The 23,532-nt window shown below is 41.9% G+C and overlaps 1 protein-coding gene across 1 annotated transcript in view; it reads left to right on the top strand.

Moving 5' to 3' along the window:
* The window catches only part of Itih5 (inter-alpha-trypsin inhibitor heavy chain 5), a 93,112-nt gene that overhangs the window by 10,346 nt on the left and 59,234 nt on the right, over positions 1 to 23,532 (top strand). Inside the window, exons 2-4 of the mRNA XM_036188600.1 lie at positions 2,454 to 2,498; positions 18,806 to 18,969; positions 20,088 to 20,189. Coding sequence (XP_036044493.1) covers positions 2,454 to 2,498; positions 18,806 to 18,969; positions 20,088 to 20,189 — 311 coding nt within the window. The remainder of the gene's footprint in view (positions 1 to 2,453; positions 2,499 to 18,805; positions 18,970 to 20,087; positions 20,190 to 23,532) is intronic.

The raw sequence follows: 23,532 nt of genomic DNA, 5'->3' as shown, positions 1-23,532 counted from the left end.
AATGTCTGTCAGGTGACAAACAGATAAACAAAATGTAGTATACCTACACAATAGAATATTATTCAGCAATAAAAAGGAATAAAGTAGTGTCTGCTACAGTGTAGATGAGCCTTGAGACTCATTTGTATTATTTAAAATACAAAAGTATGAATGGTGTGTAATTCCATCTATACAAACTGATCAGAATGGGAAAAACCATGTAAAATAATTTAGTGGTTGCTAAGGGCTGGGGGTGAGTGATCGTGAGGTGATGACCAGAGTGTGCAAAGTGTGTATGTGTGTATGTCTGTTTGTGTGTCTGTATGGGTTTGTGTGTTTGTGTGAGTGTCTCTGTTTGTGTGTATGTGTGTCTATGTGTCTGTGTGAGTGTCTGAGTGTGTCTGTGTGTATGTATGTCTCTCTGTGTGTATGTGTTTGTGTGTATGTGTGTGTGTTTGTGTCTGTGTATGTATGTGTCTCTCTCTCTGCGTGTGTGTCTGTGTGAGTTTGTGTGTATGTGTGTCTCTCTGTGTGTGTATATGTATGTGTGCATGTGAGTGTGTGTCTGTGTGTGTGCTCTCACACGTGTGTGTGTGTGGGATAGTTCACATCAGGTTTCCTTCCACATCACTCTCTACCTTATTTTCTGAGACAGTCTTTCACTAAAACTGGGGCTTGCTGTTTCTCCTGACTGGCTAGCCGCGCTCTGGGAATCCTGCGTGTCCTCTGCCCCAGTCTCCGGCTGTACTGGGCTGAGTGAGTGTGCCGCTGCCCTGGCTTTCTGTGTGAGCACTTGGAACTGAGCTCAGGTCCTCATGTTTCAGAGCCATCACTTCACCCCGAGTCATCTCCCCGGGCTCCAGAGTTTCCTTTTAGAAAGTTAATAAAAACTGCTCTGATTGTGGTGATGATGGCTGCCCAATCCTTACAGAGAAAGACACTTTTACTTGTACACAAAATGAGTGAATATATTTTCATGGTATAAAAATTACACCTCAAAAAACTATCTAAAATGTGTAAAGTCAGGGTCTGAAGAGATGGCCCAGAGGTTAAGAGTGCTTCCTGCTCTTACGGGAGGAGCAGAGTTCTGCCCTCCAGCTCTAGGAGAACCCAAAGCCTCTGGCCCATGTACAGCACTGCACACATGGAGACACAGACATAGAATTAAAGAAAAAGTAGATTTTTAAATGTGTAAAGCCTGGGAATACTTTTCAAGTATCTGTTCTATATTTTCCAAAGGAAAATTTGTGACTCATAGCAATAACTATTATGTTTCTGTTAATTAAACACAGGTTCACTGTGTGTGATACTCAAAGAGAAGTTAGAATTTTTTTTTTTATTTGTTTTTTGAGACAGGGTTTCTCTGTATAGCTTTATGCCTTTCCTGGCACTCACTGTGTAGCCCAGGCTAGCCTCAAACTCACGGAGATCCTCCTGCCTCTGCCTCCCGAGTACTGGGACTAAAGGCATGCGCCACCACCGCCCAGTGAGAAGCTAGATTTTTTTAAATCAGCCCAGAGGGACTGGCTTATTATTACTGTGATTTTAATTTTTCAATTATTTATTAATTTAAGATTTTTTTTCAAGACAGGGTTTCTCTGTGTAGTTTTGGTGCCTGTCCTGGATCTCGCTCTGTAGACCAGGCTGGCCTTGAACTCACAGAGATTCACCTGGCTCTGCCTCCCGAGTGCTGGGACTAAAGGTGTGCACCACCACCACCCAGCAAGATTTATTTATTTTTATGTTTATGGGTGTTTTACCTGTCTGTCTATATGTATACCACTTGCACACCTGCTGCCATTGGAGGCCAGAGAGGGTGTTGGATCTCCAATAACTGTAGTTGTAGACTGTTGTGAGTCACCATGTGGGTACTAGGAATTGAAATTGAGTTCTTTGAAGAGCTCTTTATTGTTGAGACATATCACCAGCCACTGCATTTTTTTTAAGGAAATTTTTATTATTTTTCTGTACCCATCTCTTGCCCATAAGAAAATAGAAGAAATCTTCCAGGAAAGAAATCTTAAAGGCATTTCAGGGTAACTTCAGTGTTGTGTCTCAATTTCCTAGAGTTTTGCATTGAATAGAAATTCACCATAAGTTGGCCAAATGTGTGTGTTACAATGATGTAATGGACATAATAGCAAGGAATTTCATGTCAAGCCAAAGACTGAGCGAAGCAGAATGCAAGCTTCCCGTGGCTCTCTCTGTTCTCATCACTGTCACAGATGTAGGCACACCCAGATGATGAGGTAGTCGGACCTCATGGGTTTTGAGTCAAGCAGAGCTAAGACTGATGGATTCTAATTCCAGGCTGAAAAACACTTTGATTAAAAAAAAAAAAAAAAAAAAAAAGGTCAGAACTACTTTTCAAGCTAGATATCCTTAGTGGTGAATCTGAATGGGTTTTAACACCTTCACATGACTCATTTATGAATACCTCACAATCCCATTTCATATTTCTCTTCTCTTTCCAGGTCTCGCTCAGGGTCCCCAGGCAACTCAGGCTGTTGCAAAGGCTGGTATGTATATCCACAGACACCACGTTCAAGTCCTTCATCCTTCTGCTCCCTTTGAAATAGGGTCTAGCAGCAGCTCCCCCAAAGCTCTTGGTGCTCTTTAGAGAGGAAGCCGAACATGAAACAGTAGAGCTGATTCCTTTAGAAGTTTTCTCAAAGGGGCTACTTCCCTCCTAAAGGAGAGACTAGAGAGATGGCTCAGTGGGTAAGAGTGCTTGTTGCCCATGCATGGAGACCTGAGTTCAAATCCCCAGCACCCATGTAAAAAGCCTAATGTAGCTGCATGCAGGCTTCTTACACTGGTGCTCTGCAAGGTGGAGACAGGAGGATCACTAGAGCTTGCTGGCTGTCAGTCTGCCTCAAGTTCAGTGAGAGACACTGCCTCAGTGGACTGAGAGGGAATGAAGAGCAGAATTCCTGAGGGCTTCCTCTGGCCTTTGCCTGTGTGCTCATGAGTGCATACCATCCCACCTCCCAATACACACACACAAAGATAACATATGGAGCTTTAAGTATATGTATTAAGAAACAAAAATATAGCTTATGTATTTGTTTATTTTTATAATATCTTTATTCAGGAAATAAGGCCTTTGTTTGGAAGTGAACAGCATTTGTAGATTGAAGCATTGTGTGATGTGAGTTGGATGGGCTCTCCATACATGATGGAGCCTGCAAAGACATTCCTAGACTATGAACAGATTTCGACATCTGAAAATAGGTTGTGTTCATCTGGAATAGCTAATCTCTGACATGCTTTTATTGAGTCTTTGCCCTTCTGCCTTCTATTAGTTTTAATCCCCCTAATTGGGAACTTATCAGGGGTTCTCACACTACCAGCGTCATCTGTCTGCAGAGTTGAAAGATTCCCTCAGAAACCCACCATCAGTTCGCTGATTTTATTTTTGGTTTAGTTGCCCTGTAAGTGTTTTGGGTTCCTATGTTTGTCTTTTGTTTCATAGTCTCTAAATTTTGTTGATTGAAAGAATTTTTATTTGAGAAGGGTCTCATGTATCCCAGGCTGGCCTCGAATTCTTTCTGCAGCCAAGACTGTCCTTTGAATCTGGATCCTCCTGCATGGAGGATTGCTGGCATGTGCTACTGTATCCAACAGTTGCAAAGGTTTTCATGGCCCAGTCACCTGCACTGTTCATATAATCTCTTCCATTTTCTTAGAAACCTCTTAAAATTTTCAAGTCTTATTTTATTACACATTTTGAACATAAGCTCTAGCTATAAAGAGTTTTTCCAGGTGTAACGCATATGCCATTTCTTCAACACCTCTGTATTACCAAGAAGGCAAAACTCTTAATATAGCTTATGTAGTTATTTATGTGGGATTGCATGATCTGGCTTCTGCCTGTGCCTGGAGTCTCTAGCTACCTCTCAACAACTGTAGTTCTCAGTATGTTCCAAATTATAATTAATGAATAGAAAATAGACAGCTCAGAATGTTCCAGGTTTTAATTAATGAACAAAAACTGAGCAGCAACAAATAGGATTCTCCCACCATTGTCAGGACCACAGAGTTATGCTTGGTTATGTTTAGAACTAATTAGATTCCTCTTTTTATAGAAGTCCTTGGACACACACACACACACACACACACACACACACACACACACACACACTGCATTTTCAATATCACAGATATCATTGTATCTGAGTTTCCACCATGCTTAAGAAATACTGACTAGCTTTCTTAAAGCAACAGACTATTGTTATTTACCCTCTGACCTCAGGGATCCTTCTTGGTGACCCTTTGATAGAAGGTATTCTAAAGTTTGTGCCAGGAATTATCTTATTTTAATGTGGTATGATATACAAACACTGAAATGATTGACAGGAAGGAAGAACTTTACACTCACATGTCCCTGGTAACAGGAGTTGTGCTCTACATACAAACCCCCACACAGAAGCACCAGGGATGGTCAGGAAACAGTGGGTGGGGTGGATGGTGGAGCACAGCCCAGAGCATCTATTAAGATTTTCATGGGAAGGAATAGCTGAGCGGGTGGATGTGCCCAGAAAGCTTAGGATTGGATACTGGCAGTCATTTTGGCAGGCTGTGGGCTGTAACAGCTGTCTCTCATTGCCTAGTACCTGGTTCTGGGGTGGTTTGGGGCAAAGAGAATTAGTTTTCTGTATGAGTGCTTGATAGAGGAAGTGGTCAGGAGTGTGGCTAATGAAAACCTAGATAATGTGGTTTTCGTATTGAGGTGCACTGGCGGGCTGTCCCCGCTGTCTCTAGAGGGAGGGAAGGAGTCTCTCCAGGAACACAGTCTTGAATGACCAGGTTATGTCATCAGCAGGAAAATGGATACAAGTGGAGAGAATTATATTACGGGAACTATGGCACTCTCTCTCCTGTGGGCTCTAGACACATAAAGTCCTTCATGGGTAGATGACAGGGGAGCAGAATCGAAAGTGGCCGGAGGAATGAAGGGGGCTGATGGGAGGTGGAAGGAAGAGGGTCATGGGGCCCCGAGGGGAATGTGCTCCACGCGCATTTTACTTGCATAAAAATGCCCTCATGTAACGCTATATAAATTATAGTCGACAGCTGGTGGCTTGGCGCTGACCATCGGTCTCTTGTGGATGCTGTACATGCTTGTGTCTTGTCTCCCCATCCTCAACCCCAACCATTACTGAGTGTCCTTTTCAGAAGAGTACAGAATGGGTGTTTCCCTCTGGGTGGGGTAATTACACTTAATGTTCCTTCTCATCTCTAACTGTAAGGGGTCATTGCTGTGGAGACTGTACTATACGAATGTGAACAGGTGAATCAGGGTGTCATGTTCTGTCTGCAAATGGGGGAGGAAGTGATTTCCCCCAGGTGGTGAATACAGCATCCAAGGAAGCTTCAGCAGTGACAATACACACTACACCACACAGCTTTCCTCAAAGAGAAGAGGCCTTAAGGTCGAGTAATGGTCCATGGACCTAGTTAGCATCCAGCCACCTGCTCCCTTCCGATCTTCTCTTCCATACAACAAGGGAGCATGGGGTTAGCTGCTCACAGTGTATTTCTCCTAGTGACTGTAAATAGTGGTTAGGGCAGGGCACTGCAGAGATACCACAGTGTTTAGGAACACTGGCTGCTTTCCCAGAGGACCTGGGTTCTGCTCCCAGCACATACCTGGCTACTCACAGTGCTCTGTAATTCTGGTTCCAGAGGATCTCATGTCCTCTCCTGGCCTCTATGGATATGCATATGGTTCACATATATACATGTAGGCAAACACACATACACGAAATAAAAATAACTAAAGTTTTTGAAGAAAAAAAGAAAGAAAAAGAATGGTTAGTCTGGAACCAAGCACAAAAGCGTTAATAATATTCTAGGAAGAGGGGTCTGAACTGGGCTCTGGCAACTGGGCTGTGTCCCAAACATTCCACAGCGACATTTCCAGATGGCAACTTGGGTAATTCATGACATCCTCTGGGTGGCTTGATGTTAAGTGACTCCCGTGAGTCACACCCGAACCTCTGGTCCCTCAGGCAGCTAATTAAGATACGCCCCGCCTCAAACTACTTTTCCATCTGGGTTGGTTTTGGAGGAAAAAAAATAATGAAGAAATTACATGATGTCACAGGAAGGTTTTCTTTTGCTTTGTAATTTCCAGCTGACATCTCCAAACAAAATAATTATTTATAGATAAATATGGTGACCATGTTGAATTTTGAAGAATTATATTGGGAAAATTTGAGACAACTCTTTTATGGTCTCCCATTTATGACAGATTTTTATACACTTCTGCCATTTGAAGCTCTGTGTTTGCTTTCTACGGTCAGGGCCTGACTAATTCCCCCCTTGTCACATAAGTCCCCCTTGTGAGTCTCACTGGGCCTTTTCCTAATTAATCTGGTGCAGTCACCACTCCTGGAAAGAACCCCTTTTCTTTTTTTTCCCTCCCCTTATTGATGGTTAAACCAAGGACTCTAGGCATGCTAGGGAGACACTCATCACTGTACTGGATTCTCAGTCTAGAACATTCTTTTCATTCTCTTCCATCATCTACAATTTTGGAATCTGTTCTTTTTTTTTTTAAAGACCTCAGTGAATTATCTTTCTCCTGTGGTTTTATTCTTTGTTTGTGGGGCCTGAGTACTGAACCCAGAGCACCATGCATGTGAGCAGCTCTACCGCTGTGCTGAACCCACGACCATTATCTTTCCTCTCAGCTCTGGAAGGTCTGGCAGTCACGGTCCCTATGGCATCTCTTCATTTTTGTCAGTGTGTATCTTCCTACCTGCCCCTCTCTAATTACACATACATCTCCCTTCTTTAGCTTTGTACATCGCTTTGTATCCCCCACTTTCTTCCAAATACATTGCAAGAGCCTTGAGATAAGTAGCCAGCTGGAAAAGTTCTTCTGAAACCTTCATGAAATATAGTCTCTAGGAGTTCTTAAGAAATATTAGCTCATTGCATTTTATTTTTGATGGATGTATACTTCTTTTTACTTGTTCAAGAGTCAGAAAATTCACTGGATGGTGGTGGCACACGCCTTTAATCCCAACACTTGAGAGGCAGAGGCAGGAGGATCTCTGTGAGTTTGAGGACAGCCTGGTCTACAAAGAGAGTTCCAGGACAGGCTGCAAAGCAACACAGAGAAACCTGTCTCAATACCCCTCCCCAAACAAAACATACCCCCCAAACAAAACAAACAAACAAACAATAAACAAGAGTCAGAAAAATCATTTCACATCCACAAACATTTTTAAAGTTGTTTTCATTTCAGTATGTATACATATGTGTCTGTGGGTGCATGTATATGTTGGGAGCAGGGTGTATACGCAAATTTGTGCATATATGTGTGGAGGCCAGAGGTCAGTCTCGGGGGTTGCTCCTCAGGAGATGCCCATCTTGTGTTTTGAGGTAGTTTCTCACTGGCCTGGAGCTCACTGACTTAGCTGGGTGGGCTGCCTGCAAGCCTGGGGATCCCCATTTCTCTGCTCCCCTCAGCATTGAGAACATCATCCCTCACTGCCATGCCAGGCTTTCTTTACATGGGTTCTGGGGATGGCAGTCAGGTTCTCATGTTTATGTGGCAAGCAGTTTAATGGCTGAGTCATTTTTCCAGCCCCACGTTGGTTCTATGCTGAGATCTAGGGAGTGGAAAAGAGAAGAAAGGGAGGTAGGGAGGGAAGAGGGAGAGAGGAAAGGAAGGAGAGGGAGAAGGATGGAGAAGTCACCGTTGCTGTGGTTCCTATTCACCGTGCACCGACGTATTTACCACGCCGCGGGAGCAGTGCTAAAAGACAGCAGCTGGAGTCACTAGCAGTTGCACGCACACACTCGATTCTGACAGATTCTAGACACGAGCTGCTGCAGAGAGAGGCAAAGTTGTGGTGTGACTGCACAGACTCCCGAGAAAACAGTAACTGGGCAGAAGCTGTAAAACTAAAATAGGTCTAACACTCTTCCAAGCCGTCTCCATGGGCTCATAAACCATGGCTCATGTTCTGGAAGTCCTGCTCTGGAAACCCAGCTGCACCCAGAGCCTTTGTTTCAGGCCTAAAGGACTGAAAATAAACTGTTTTATTGGGCTTCTTTGGATGTTTCACTTTTATTACATTTCACTTATTTATTTGGTGTAGGGGGGGGGGGCACACATGTGCCATGGCACCCATGTGAGGTCAGAGGAGAACTTGTAGGAGTCAGTTCTCTTTTTTTCACATTGGAGTCCCAGGGATTGAACTTGGGCCATCAGCCTTGGTGGCAAGTTCGTTTAGCCACTAAGCCATCTCTCTAGACCCGATTTTCATGTTTCATTTATTTACTTCTAAAGATGTACTTTCGCGCGCGTGCGCGTGCGTGTGCGTGTGCGTGTGCGTGTGTGTGTGTGTGTGTGTGTGTGTGCACATGACACATGTGTGTGGGTGCTCTTTGTGCCAGAAGAGATGTTGGACCCCTGGAACTTGGAGTTACAAGTGGTTGTAAGCTGCATTTGTAATGGGTTCTGGGAACTGAACCTGGGTTTTTGGAAGAGCTCTGAGTACTCTTCACTATTATCCCGTATTTCTAACCCCAATTTTATTTTATTAATTTTTTAGTAATATAATTTTTTTCTTTAGAGTTCCTTCCATACAACATAGTTTGGATTATATTTATTCTCCCTCCCCAGCTCCTTCCATATCTACCCAACTTCCCTACCCACCCAAGTAAGTTTGTGGCATCCTCTTCCTCCTCTTCTTCTTTCTTCCCCTCCTTCCCCTCCTCTTCCTTCTCCTCCTCCTCCTTCTAAATCAATCAAGTCAAATTTGTGTTGCCCAGATACTTTTGGACAAGTGGCCTTCCACCATGGTGGACTTAGCAGTGGTCACACCTTTAAAGAAAGCTGACTCTCCCTTTCCTGACAGCCATGGCTTGTCAATAGCTTCTGAGCACATAAAACACAGCACAGTTCTTTATCTCAAAATCAAGAATCAGTCAACATGATATTATACTACTAAAGGAATAAACTCTTTAATATTTAAAAATAGTACTGGACCAAAAATATCTACCACAAGGAAATAAATTTTGTTTTGAGAGCTATAAACCTGTTTAAGTTGGAAACTTAATAATCCCTTGTCCAAGGGCAAGCACCAGACTTTCAAGTAAAAGTAATATGACAAGTTGCTAAGGTTTTTTTTGGATAACATGCAGCTGTAACAGTAGAAGGAATGGATTCAGTTCAGAGTCTTGTCTTCAGAGTCAACAATTTATTGAAGGACCAGTGAGTCTCACAGGTAACCCTGAGTCAGCTGCTAAGACCAGGTTACAGTTATCATATTTGGGGGGTTCTGTGTTTCCTTGGCTGTCTAACAAATGTCACTGTGAAGGCTGTGTGCAGGAGGGATGTCTCTGGAATCCTTTAAGGAGAGGGCCAGGATTGGGAACTGGGGCTCTAAAGGTCATCTTGGGTTAATGACCTGGTCGTCACAAGGTAAATGACTTTGGCCTTCAATGGCTAAAAGAGACCCAGCTTGAGAGCCTCTCTCCTTCTATTCCTTGTCTTTATAACTTGTACCTTCTAAAAAGGTTTCAAGGGGAATTTAGTGTGTGGAAGAGGGTATGGTGATAGAGTATGTGTGTGTACACGTAGGTTTGTGCAAGTGTGTGTGCAAGTGTCCATATGCATGTGGAGGACAGAAATCAGTGCTGGGTGTCTTTTATGTTTCTCAATTGCTCTCTACCTAATTTTGGGGGCAGTATCTCTCAGTGAACATGGAGCTCATCAATTTGGCTAGACTGGCTTCCCAGTGACCTCCAGAGACTCTATTAAATTCTTTTCCACAGAGCTGGTATTATAAATGTATACCACCATGACTGACTTTTTAAGTGGGTGTTAGGAACTCTGAACTTGGGTCTTCAGACTTGTGTGGCTAATACTTTACTGATTGGGCCATCTACCCAGTCCTCCAAGGGCAGTTTTGATCTGTAGAAATCTAGTTTACAAAATATGCCACCAAAAACCCCTGTTGGTCAGTGGTTCTCAACCTTCCTAATCCTACACCCCCTTAATACAGTTCCTCATGTTGTGGTGAACACCAACCATAAAATTATTTTCATTGCTACATCACAACCATAATTTTGCTACTGCTATGAATTATAATGTAAATATCTGTGTTTTCTGATGGTCTCATGAAACCCCTGTGAAAGGGCTACTTGACCCCCAAAAGGGTCATGACCCATGGGTTGAGAACCACTGCTCTAGGTGTAGAAAAGCAGAGTTTGAAATCATCAAGAAAATGCGACTGAATTCCACTCAAGGTCAAGCTCCCTTGAACAACAAACTCACATACTATAGATGTTGCCTAAGTACTTCTGTCTTCCACTGTTGTGTAAAAACCTTCATGCAAAACTCAGTGGCTTAAAGCAGTAGCCATCTTGCATGATGTTGGAGGCAAGAATTTAGGCAGAAATAGTCTTACACTTTAGACAGAAGTCACTTAGAGCCTACTAGATGAGCTGATATAGAGAGTTCATGTAGCTGGAGCTTTTCTCAGTCCTTTTTGGCCCGCAGTCAGGACTTATCTTTCTCACCCGCCAGACCCACAGCTGCTGAAACCCAACCAAGTAAACACACAGAGACTCATATTGCTTACACACTGTATGGCCGTGGCAGGCTTCTTGCTATCTAGTTCTTATATCTTAAATTAACCCATTTCTGTTAGTCTATAAGTTGCCACGTGGCTTGTGGCTTACCAGTACCTTACATCTCACTTGTCATGGCAGCAGCTGGCAGTATCTCTCTTCCCCAGCCTTCACTTCCCAGAATTCTCTTCTCTGCTTGTCCCACCTATACTTCCTGCCTGGCTTCTGGCCAATCAGTGTTTTATTTTAACCAATCAGAGCAACACATTTGACATAATTGAACATCCCACAGCACTTCCCTTTTCTTTTTTTCAAAAAGCAAGGTTTTTAACTTTAATATAGTAAAATTACAGATAACAAAACAATTATCAAGCAAGAATTACAGTTACAATATTAACGAAGATATCCTATCTTATATTTGTGAGTCTAAGGTTTTATATCTAAGTTATCTTTTATCATAACTGAGGAAATTATAACTATCTTGTAGTAGGAAACTTAAAAGTTCTTATTAATAAAATCAAACCCGAGGCAGGTTATTGAGGTGAATGCTGGGAGATCAGAGAAGCAGAACAAGCCATGGCTATCTCACCTGGAAGCTTCTGAGTCCTCCTCCACATGAATCTCAGCTGAACTGTGTTGCTCCAAAGCCTGAATGCTTAACCAACCAAATGCTTAACTAACTACATGCTTTACTCACTTAGTTCCTGGTCCTCATGCTTTATATACCTTTCTCTTTCTGGCCCCACTCCCTGGGATTAAAGGTTGGGTTTTGGGGATTAAAGGTGTGGGTCACCATGCTTAGCTGTTTCTAAAGTGGTCTTGAACTCAGAGATCCGGCTAGCTCTGCCTCCCAAGTGTTGGGATTAAAGGCATGTACCACCACCGCCCAACTTCTGCTGTAGCTTACTCTTCCCATTTTCTAGCCACCATTTGTGGCTCTGTATCTAGTGGCTGTCTGTTCTCTGACCCCAGATAAGTTTATTAGGGTGCACAGTATTGTGGGGAACACAATACCACCACACTATCTAGTCTTCAACCACATCAAAGACCTCAGAAGGATATAATATAACCTGAGAAATGGGAGAAGGATGCAAGCAACTTTCAGGAGTCTTGCAGGGTAGACAGAAACAGCTGGCAGCCTGGACAGTCACCTAATGTTCCTTTGTAAAGTTGGGCATCTGTCTTCAGCCCACAGGGCTAGAGTCTCTCAGTCACATTTTTTAGTGTCCTGTAGAATGTCGGGCAGTTTCCTCTGTGAAGCAGGTACCTGAAGGACCATTTCGCCAAGCAAAGTTCAGTGGTCACCTTCCTGTGGGTCCTGTATGTCCAGTTGATCAAGCAGGCCAGGCAAGAACAGTTCCTTGCCCAAATGGCTATTTTTGCCAAGGTGAAGATAAACTCCATAATGGAGTGCCTTCGATGCCCATCCTCCTCTCTGAAGTTAGTCAGTGCTGCCAGGAGCAGACATGTCTCATTGTCCAGAAAGTCTAAATTTTTAAAATATTTTAAATGCCATATTCTGTAGATCTTTGAAGTATTTGAAGATTACCTATCTATCTGAAATATATCTATGTATACCTAGAAAACTTAACTAACATGCTACTTACAAGTTTGACTATCATAGATGACTATTAATCTATTTTTAATTATGCATTACAACTTTAAATGAGCTGTACAAACATAATACCTTAAACAAGAATAGAAATATACACACAGTATAACAAAATTAACTTTAAATTTTTATCAATAGACCAAAATCAATACCAATGTAAAACATTTTAAACAAGTTGTTGCTCTTTAAAAGTAAGTTCATTAATCTACCCTTTTATCCTATTATATCTATATCATATCCTCTTTTCTTCTTTAGAAAAAGATTGTATTTATAATCAACCTGTTTTAAATAAAAATATTGGTTTTTCTCTGTTACACACCAGAGGGCTTTTCTGATTCGGGACACAAGAATCTTTTAACATTTTCTTTTAGCAATATGTCTGGATTTAGAGAAGGAGTGAGCCAATTCCATCTCCAAAGCCAGCTTGATAATTTTGGGAAATTGGGTATAGTTTTTCTTACTACTTCCTGCTGGAGGGGGGCACTATATCTTCTGGGGACACAAAGAAAATTTTAGGATTATGGAATAGTCTGTGAGGGTAAACCTCTGAGCCCGTTGCCTTGAAACCATTCTGGATGTTGGATCATCTGGGCCATGGTGTCATCAGAGACCTTTTAGGTGGTCTTGGCTGATCAAACCTGATATATCTTAATCTGAAACAAATCCACAGCCTCTGGCTTTCTGTGGAAACAAAAGCAGAGACTCTTTTCCAAAGCAACATATCCTTATATCCAAATTTTGAAGTCAAGTTACCTTTAAAATTTACATATTTGTTTAACTCAACACCTTTTACGATCAAATCTTTTTCTGCAGTTAAAAATCCCAAAGACAGCACCATGTAGCAGAGTAAAGTGCCACTTGTAGACTCCTCATTCCCGCCACACTGCAGGTCAGGCACACACGCCAGGAACCCACCATAGTAGCTCAAACTGGCAGGCTGCTGCTAACTTGAGAGAGACAACTAGGAAGCTGTTTTTAGCTCCGTTTTAGAATCTTTTTTTTTCTTTCTTTCAGGTTTTAGGTGGAAACTCTTGCCAACATGTTGGGTGCCATTTGTAGCTAGAATTTTCCTGCCTGGCCCACTGTCAGGACAAATCTCTCTCACCCACCAGGCCCATAGACAGACCCAACCAAGTAAACACACAGAAACTTATATTGTTTACAAACTGTAAAACAGGTAGATATTTTAGCTCAGTAGAATTGTCCAAAGATGGTGACACTTTGACTCACCATTTCTCCCAATGAGGTGGTACGTTTGCCCTTTGCCATAGAAACTGATGGTGCGTTTGTGATAGTTTTTGTCCACAAAATAAGATAGTAATAGTACTACCTTTGTTGTTGTTGTTGTTTATTTCCATTATTGGAGCTCAAACCTGTAGCCTCCCATGTGCTAGGCAAGTATTTGTTTGTTTTTTTAACCACTGAGCCATATCTTTTTTTATACTTTTTAATTTTAAAATAGAATCTCATGGGGTCGGGGATTTACCTCAGTGGTAGAGCGCTTGCCTAGCAAGCGCAAGGCCCTGGGTTTGGTCCCCAGCTCTGAAAAAAAACAAACAAACAAACAAACCAGAATCTCATTTAATTGTTCCAGATGGCCTTGGGCTCACTGAAGCCCACCCAGGTAGACTTTGAAATTGCCACTCCCTTGCCCCTCAGCATTGCAAGTAACTGGACCAGGCCTAGCTAGCTAATAGATCTTGGAAGCTAGAGCATATATAACTTCCATCTCACTGTTGGGAAAACCAGCACATGGTTAGTGAAATGTCTAGCTACCACAGGCTCTAATGAACTATGAATTAACCTAGACATGCTCATGTGAAAGAACTGACCATCTTGGGCTAGCAGCCAGGTCTGAATTAGTTGTAGCTCCATCCTCCATGTGACTGGGAAGGAGCCAGACCTCTCCTGAGTTTGTCTGAACACTTGGTCTACAGAAAGCATGTGAAGAGACATAGTTGGTAAGCTACGGAGATTTAGACTGGTTTGTTCTGTTGCACAAGATAATTGGAATTTATAGATAAAGATGAGCAGCTTACTACATCACTAGAAAAACAAACAAAACAAATAAGACATGAGTATTGTATCCATTTGTGGAAGGGTATACCCCAAACTGTTAAATATCACATCTAGGGGATGGAGCTGTGAGTCCAGGGTGGGAGGGAGAGCCTTACTTGTCATATTTGTTATAATCTGAAGTTTTAGCCCTGTACACTTGATACAAATTGATACTTGATAAAAAAATATTTTTTTGTATCCAGATGCATGGATGCTTCACTTGCATGCATGTTTGTGTACTATGCATGTTGGGTGCCTGAAGTAGACAGAAGAAGGTGTTGGATATCTAGCACTGGAATTACATATGGTTGTGAGCTGGGAGTCAAAACTGTGTCCTGTGGAAGAACAGGCAGTGACCTTAACTGTTGAGCTATCTCTCTATCCCTGAGAATTGATCATTTTTTAAAAAAATATACTGTTTCTTTGTATATATAAAGGTGAGTGCTCGTGGAAGCCAGAGGTGTCAAATTCTCCCAGAGCTTGCATTATGGGTGATTGATGCCTGCTATGGGTACTGAGAACTGAACCTGTGTCCTCTGAAGAGTGCTAAGCACTCTTAATCAATGAGTTCCCTACTTGAAAAATTTTTGAGACACAGTTTAAATTTTAAGTAAAGCTATTTTAAAAAAAAATCAGTTCACAATCCTTGTTATTTTGTTTTCCGGGGCATTTGTAGGAATCAGAACAGAACTGTATGCAGTAGTATCTTAGGCTTTTCACAATTTCTCAAGAACACAGCTGTGAACCATTTTTTGTACATGCCTTCAGAGTTGGAGAGAAAAGAATATATTTAATCATGTTTAATTTAGTAAGAAAATAAGTTCCCAGCAATAACAGAGATCAAAGTCAGTGCTTTATCCCAGTTCATGATTCACTTTAGGATTTTTGCTCTGAAAGATGATGAGATACAGATTTTAGCTTTCATAGACCTGGCAGGTTGCCATGGTATTGGGACCACCATCCTTGCCATCTCTCTCTGGCCTAATTCTCATTTTTATAAAATGCACTAAAGATTTTTAATATGATCATCTAACAGAATCATTTTGTTAAACTACATCTGGAATCTCTTTTGGATCCAAATCACTTCTGGTGAGAGAGACCAGATTGTCATAAAAAGAATGTTGTGCAATTCAACTGTGTCTGAATTGGGATGTGACTTCTTGAACGCTCAAGGCTGCATCCTTTGCCTTTAGCTTACTGTTAGGCTTCATGGAGCTCAGAAGTGGATGGGATTTCAGTGGCCTACTTGAGCCATCTCAATTTGTGAAGACATAAAAGTCACTATATTACTTTAAAAGTTCTAGAACGTGAGCATTCACCCTGTGGGCGGCTTGTTAAGACAGACTGCTCCAAGCTCCTGGGTCTGTGGGGTTGAAGTAAGGTGGGAGACTTCGCCTTTCTGATGAGTTTTCAGTGACACTGTTGGTAAGAGAACCATACTTTAGGAATCATCTCCCGCCCCCTGTTTTTCGAGACAGGGTTTCTCTGTGTAGCCCAGGCTGTACGGGAACTCACTCTGTAGACCAGGCTGGCCTCGAACTCACAGAGATCCGCCTGCCTCTGCCTCCTGAGTACTGGGATTAAAGGCGTGCGCCACCAATGCCTGGCTGCATTCTAACTTTTTATTGGCAAAGTCAATTCTGTACAAATTGAAATGCATATCATATAAACATAAATTTCCTTCAGATAATATATATAATGAAACTCCAATAGGATTATGCAAAAGTCTTAACTGAATTTGATGAACTGTTTTGTTCTGTAATTATGAAAATCCAAATTTTATTTGTTTTTGAATGAGTATAATCACATTGTTCAGTTAACAAAGAGCGTGGAGTATCTAAGCCCTTGTTTTATCCCTCTAAACACTCACTATCTTCCACATAAGTCATGAGTCTTTCCTACACACTTTCCGGGCCATCAGGACCTCCTTTTTACACAAGCAATAATCTAATATACACATGCTCCTAGATATGGCTTTGTCTGAACAATGTAACACTGTGATGTACAAACACAGCCCCTCTCTGTCTCTCTATCCCCTCCCTCCCCTCCTTCCTCCTCCCCATCTTTGCTGACTTTCCACTTTAACACGTGGTCCTCCTAACTTCCTCTCCCAGCTCCCAGGAGCTTAGGATGTAAGAAGGCACCTACAGAACTGTTATTTAAAATAACTATTCCTTAGACCAAACTGAATTTCTTTGCTTCTTTAAGTAAAAATTATTTCACATATGCTTCATCCCTCCCACCCCTGCACTTGATGATTACTCAACAGAACTTCACACAAAGCTTATGTCTTCTACCTGTCTTAGGGAGACACACAGTATCCCTCTTATCTTCCCATTTAGATGTCAGCTTTTCCCCAAGAGCTAAAGTCTAGAAGTCTTTTCTTTCTGTCATAAACTGATAAGAAGATGAGTATTACTGATGCCCTTGTGTGGAGCACACCCAAGTTTTCTGTTCATATGTTTGGCTTGGATTCCTGTCGTGTGCCCTCCTGTCGGTGTTTGAGTATGTTCCCTTTGCACTCACTATGTGTGACGCATGTCCACTTCTCCAATACATTTTTTTTTTTTTTGCTTGTTCTGATGATTTTCAGCAATAGAAGCCCATGAAATAGCTCCTTAGAAAACAGGTTGGTACTCACCTTTTCACAGGACTAATATGCTAGACCTTAACATGTCACAACCTTATGTGAATTTGGAAAATGACTCTCAGTTTGTAGAGAAAGCAAGTGGATGAGGGTTGAAGGTCCAGGTGATAATTAACAGAAGAAAATCCATCTTTGTGTCTGGAAGGTGACCACTGATGTGTATTGCCGTTGAGTGTGATTTCCGGCCCCCGTCTATGGAGTGAGAATGAGATGTTTCCTCCATCTGTCCCAAGACCAGCGACTGTCTGTCTGTCTGCTTGAATATTCACAATAAAATACCACAATTCGGGTGGCCTTGCCAGGGAAGAACGGTTAGACAAGATGGTGAGGATGGAGGGTGGATGTCCTTGTAAGAAGAGATCCTGGAGCCATCTCTCTCTCTCTCTCTCTCTCTCTCTCTCTCTCTCTCTCTCTCTCTCTCCACACACACACACACACACACACACACACACACACACACACACACACACGCCATACATCACAGGCTTGGTTATTTGCAGGCTGGGATGGGAGCACTAAACAAAAACAGCCCTGACAGACCTTGGTCTTGAACTTTCTGTTGTCAAAGCCACCCCAATCCAGCTGCATACCATCACTCCGGGGGTTAAGACTTCAACAGCCTGCTTGGAGCAGGAGGGCATACAATCAGCCTATAATCCTGTCAGTTGCTTGGCCAGTTCCTGGAGTGAGGGAATCAAGGTTAGTAGTGCATTTCCTCATAGAGGTTTCCTTCTGCTGGGGGCTTCTACAGCCAGCTGTCACCAGATGTAGCTAGAAAAACGAGACACAAAGCAAGGGACAGTTTTATCAAGTTCTTAAATTTGCACACCAGCTACTGCCCTTACAAGAAGATGGCTCAGGAGATGAAGGGGCTTGCCTCCAAGCCTGCTGATGTGAGTTCAAACTTGGACCCACATGGTGGAAGGAGAGAACCAATTTTTACAAGTTGTTCTCTGACCTTCACATGTGTAATATCATGCATGCCAACACACATATACATATGAAATAAATAAATATACTTGGGAGGGAGAGTCAGGCTGATTTTTGTGAGTTTGAGGCCAGCCTGGTCTACAGAGCTAGATCCAGGAAAGGCACAAAGCTACACAGAGAAACCCTGTCTTGAAAAAAAAAAAAAAACCAGAAGAAAGAAGCTTTTGTGGTAAATGTAATTATCACAAACTTAGGTTTTCTTTTTTTCTAGGTTCTAAAAGATAGTCTCTGGAGTTTGGTACTGATTTATATAATGATTCATTTATAATCATGAAGCTGTAATCCAGATGGGGGAAGCCCTTGACTGCAGTTTTCTCTGAGTGAATCTGGAAATAAACTTGTAAATCTGAGCACTCTGGTGGGCACATTCTGAAGTTGTGATCCACTAAGTGCTCCTGTATTGTGATCTAAATGTTTGTAGCAGAAATTATGAATATTACATACTTCTAAAATTTCAACAGTTTACTGAACTATTTAAGAAATATGACTTTTTTGTTAAAATGGAAATAATTGTGTTCTCTTATTAAAATTTTTTGTTTGTTTGTTTGTTTTTGTTTTTCAAGACAGGGTTTCTCTGACTCTCTTGTAGACCAGGCTGGCTTCGAACTCAGAGATCCTCCCACCTCTGTCTCCCAAGTGCTGGGATCGAAGGTGTGTGTCACCACCACCTGGCTAAAGTTAGTTTTGAAGAGAGTTTGTTCTAGATCGTGAATTGATTATTCAATAAAAGCTGGTTTTACAAGTGAAGTGTGTTATACTGGAGAATTAAGACAAGATACAGAAAGGCCAGAGGATGCATATCCCAAAGGTCCTCAAGTTGGAGATTATTTCCCATGTGAGAAAAGACTCACACTTACTAATGTCAAGTGTTTGGATCCATTTTCATGCATCACTGAGAAGAGTGTGCATTTTCATTCCCACAGAAAGCCAAGCCCTTGATGACGGAGTTCTCCGTGAAGTCTACCATCATCTCTCGCTATGCCTTCACCACAGTCTCCTGCAGAATGCTCAACAGAGCTTCTGAGGACCAGGATGTTGAGTTCCAGATGCAGATTCCAGCAGCAGCTTTCATCACCAACTTCACCATGTAAGGGATGCGATGGTCAGAGACAGACAGTTGTCTGTGGATGGTCAAGGGGAACCTGAGAGTGTATGGGGTCCACAGCCCATCAAACCGTGAGGATTCATATCCTGTGGGTGGTCTGAGAATCAGAGGGTTGCCTGCCTGCTTTTCTTCTCTCTCTCCCTCCTTCCATCTCTCCCTTCTTCTCCCTCTCTAATTCCCTAGCTTCCTGTTTCCCTTCCTTTCTTAACTTCTTTCCTTACATCCTTAGCTTCCTCCCTTCCCTAACTCCTTCCCTCCTCCCCGTCCACCCTCCTCATCCTCCTATATTTTCTTCTTTCATTCCATCCTTTTCGTCCTCATGTTTTACGTTCCTCTTTCCCCTCTCCATCCTTCATGTCCACTCTAGGACGGGCACTCTTTCAGGGTATTGGTATAAGAAAGGAGGATATTGCTCTGCTCCAGAAATTCCTGTGAAGTAGAAATAGTCAGCAAGTAAGTAAATGAATTAGCAAATGAGATCGTTTTAGATGGCAGTGAACTCTATGGTATAAAGATTGTACTTTATATTTTCGGAGACAAAATCTTACTATGTAGCCCAGACTAGCTTTGAACTCATCATTGCTCACACCCCAGCCTCTTGAGGGCTGATATTATAATTATTACCATCATACCTGTCAAGAAGTGCTCCTTTGGGAAGAGAGCTCAGGGAGTTCACTTAGAGGGGGCTATGCTTAAATTGAGGTCTGAACAGTGAGAAGTATGAAACCTTTTGAGATATTAGATCAAATATATTTTCTCTTATTCTGACCCAAGAGAAAGAGTTTTAACTATGATAGATATTTGTGTTTAAATTTTGATCTGGGAAAGGTGCAAGCGCTGAGTTCCTGTGGGAGTTTGAGATCTTGGGGTTTTCTCCTATAGAATCATGGAGGTACCCTGGGTCGGGGTGCTGCCCTTTGGTCTTGATGAAAATTGCTTTTGAACGGAATGAATGATTCAAGGCTGCTGCTGCGTCTGGAATGCATTCTATCTGCATACCCAGGAGGCACATACAAATATTTTCTGGGGTTGTCATGGCTCTGAGAACCATGTTGGAGTTTGACTTGGAACTTGTAACACAGCTGTGTCTTGTGTTTTAGGCTTATCGGAGACAAAGTGTATCAGAGTGAAATTACAGAGAAAGAAAAGAAAAGCCGTGATAAGATAAAGGAAAAAAGAAACAAAAGCTCAGAAGACAATGAGTAAGTATCAGGTAGTTCAGTAACTGGAATTCAATTGAACAAAGAGTTCGGTCCCTTCTTTTCTTGTCTGTCTGTCCTCTTCCTCCAAATGTTTTTAATTTTAATCAAAATAATTAATATACCGGATTAAAAATGCAGCAGCAAGCACTTAAAATCATAAGAAAAGTTTAATGTGCCTATGCCTCATTCTTGCTTTCTAGAATATATATTTCTAAAAATTGTGTACAGTTGTCTTTATAGTTACCTTCCTAACTATGATTTTCTTGATTTCTTGATAAAAACAAAACATTGTCTACAAATTCTGCTGTGAAGGAAGTTTATAATACTTCATTTTTTGTTTTTCAAGACAGGGTACCTCTGGGTAGTTTTGTGCCTTTCCTGGAACTCGCTTTGTAGACCAGGCTGGCCTCGAACTCACAGAGATCCGCCTGGCTCTGCCTCCCAAGTGTATGCTCCACTACCGCCCGGCAATACTTCATTTTTAAAGCTAAAATTTTATAATGTCATTTTCTTTCTCCATTAGTGGACTATCCTAGGCTATCTCCACCACCTTCAATGGTGGTATTCTTTTCCACCCTTCTCTCTGTCTCATTGTAATTGCTGTACCCATTGTTTGTTATATATAATTTGTTTTTGCATTGTCAGAATTACTAACATATACATTCTGGTCTGAAATGATAATTGCATTCTTTTAAACAAACAAACTACCTCTGCTTTTATGTGTGTGTCTATGTACTCACCTGTGAGTGTGTGAAGGCCAGAGAATGACTTCAGGCATCCTCCTCTACCACTCTCCACCTTAGGTATTTTGAGAAGGGATTTCTCACTGCAGCTTGCTGTTTTGGCTAGATCAGCAACCACTCAAGGAGACTCCTGTCTCTCCAACCCCATGCTGGGATTACAGGTGGGCATGGCCTTACCTGGCTTTTCTGTGCATGCTAAGGACCTGAGTTCATTGTCCTTGTTTATTCAGCAAGCACTTTGCCCACTGAGCCATCTTTCCAGTTCCAGCGTTTCCTTTGTAATGAAGACTGACATTGACAGGGTGCTGTCTAGTACACAAAAATTTGTTTCCCCCTCTACTGGATCAATTGGAAGGGTTTTTTCCCCTTTTATAGAAAGGTTATTTTAGTATCTAAACAAAAGGTTGTATATTTGTAAACCTGACTTTGTTCATTCATAAAGGGACATTGTTTTAGGAAATCTAGTTGTCAAAAGTCACAGAACTTGGTGGTCAGAAATGCCATCAGTAAGAATGGAAGAGCTCATTTTGTATGGAAGACCCGAGTCTTGGGTTCACTCTGGTTCTGAAAAGCAAACCAAAGCCAGAGTGCCAGATAAGGGATATTCAGATAAGGGCAGACTGCTCCTCGTTTATCCTAACATAGTTCCCAAGGACACAGGACTGTGAGGTATTCCAGTCAAGGTGACATTGATGGCTTTACACACAACCCTGCTTGCTTTGAGCCTGTTCAAACAATTCCTTGTTGAACTTTTACCTACCTCCTCTACTTCCCCATTCCCACAATCCTATGTTCCATCTCTTTGTTTGATGAGGTGCCTCACAGTGCTTCTGGATGCCATCTCCCTTGGTGCAGCAAGTTATTAAAAGCTTGATTTGCTGAGCTACAGCTGTGTCCCGAGTTGTCTTTATCAGAATTGTTCAGGATGATGGCACCAGTTAATTTAGTTGGACCATAAGTCCTCGAGTTTCTAATTGCTTTTCTTTTTTCTTAGGAGATAGAATTTAATTTTGTCACTGTTAACATCTACTAAGACACATAGTTTGAAATGATAACAAAATGAATAAGCTATAACTGGGTTTCTGGATGCAGTGATATCCAACCCACATCCTGGATGCCTGGCCAACATCAATTACAAGAGAAATGAAAGATGAGGGCAAATTCTGGTTTCACAAGCTGATGAAATACAGCTGGGTCCTATCCATGCAATATACTGCTTTTGCTGTGGAGATCTACTGGAAAACATTTACTCTGGAATCTCCCTTTCGTTCCAAGTTGATTTTGTTATTTCTTTGATTCCATATCTTCCTCCTCTTTTATGGTTTTCACCTCTGCTGAAAGTATATTCTGAAGTAACTTTCCCAGCATGGGTGCATGACAGACAAACTTTCTGAGACCTGGATCAGTATTTTGGCTGTGTGTGGAATTTAAGATGAAAATAACTTTCCTTCTGAACTTTGAATTACTCTCCCAGTGCCTTGTGTAATCAAATCTGGTTTTGCTAATGATTGATTGAAGGTGATCTAACATCATTCCTTCCCCTGTTTCCTCCATCACATGTTCTGAAGTTTTACTTTAATGGGTTTTGCTATGATTTCTTTTCCATTTGATCTACCTAGTGTGGGTTGAAACTTTTCAGTCTCAATATTCATATCTCCAGTTCTAGGAGGGCCTGCACTGAGTCATTCCTATATGGACTGGCATGGTCTCCCCTGTCTGGTCCCTATCTCATTCCTTTTCTGACGTACCCTACTGAAGTCAGAGCTTCCACTTTCACTGAGATTTCTCCAGACAGTTTGAGTATCTTCTTCCTTGCAGCTCCTTCCAGAATGTTCTGAGCTGTAGAATTCTTGTTTAAATGAATTCTTCCTCCAACACACATGTTTTCTTGGAATGTTCTTGAGTGCCTTAACCACCATTAGTGTTCTACCACCTTAAATCAGACAACTGAACCCCAAGTGCTGAAAACATTCGCAATGGTTGCTGTTTTTATAACTTTCACAGTCATTTATTTGTTTACTGATAAATGCAATCGCCAAGGTGCAAACATGTGATGTATTGCCAACTTGAGAATATTATGTAAGCTGTCAGCATTTTCTTGGCCACACCTGTACTGGGGAAAACCCTGTTCATATCTGGACCACAGTCACTCTTCTCACAGTTCATTTCCAAGGTGTCCTCTTCATATGATCTCGTTGGGTCTGTCTCAGGGAGAATTAAGGGAGGTGGCCAGATAGTTAATTCTCTCCTACTCAGTGTTCTCTGACCCTTGGTAGGAGGCAGACAAACCAACCCAATAGAAGCAGCTGAAAGGAGCATTTGTTTCATCTCACAGTTTCAGAGGGTCTTATCCATCATGGTGGGGAAGGCACATTGTGGGAGCTGCTGTCTGTGAAGTAGGAGTTTGTAGTGAGGCTCCCCACATGGCAGGAGCAGAAGCAGAGAAAGTTAACCAGGAACTGGGCCAGGCTATTATTCTTCAGGGACCTTTCATTGATGACCTACTTCTCTAGCTAAGCTCAAAGGTTTCACAAATCCCCCATACAGTGTCATTGACTGGTGACCAAGAGCCTGTGAGGGATGGGCACTTCAGATCAAAC

This window comes from Onychomys torridus, chromosome 5, assembly GCF_903995425.1.
Source record: "Onychomys torridus chromosome 5, mOncTor1.1, whole genome shotgun sequence".
NCBI lineage: Eukaryota > Metazoa > Chordata > Mammalia > Rodentia > Cricetidae > Onychomys > Onychomys torridus.
This window is presented reverse-complemented; position numbering and strand designations above follow the sequence as displayed.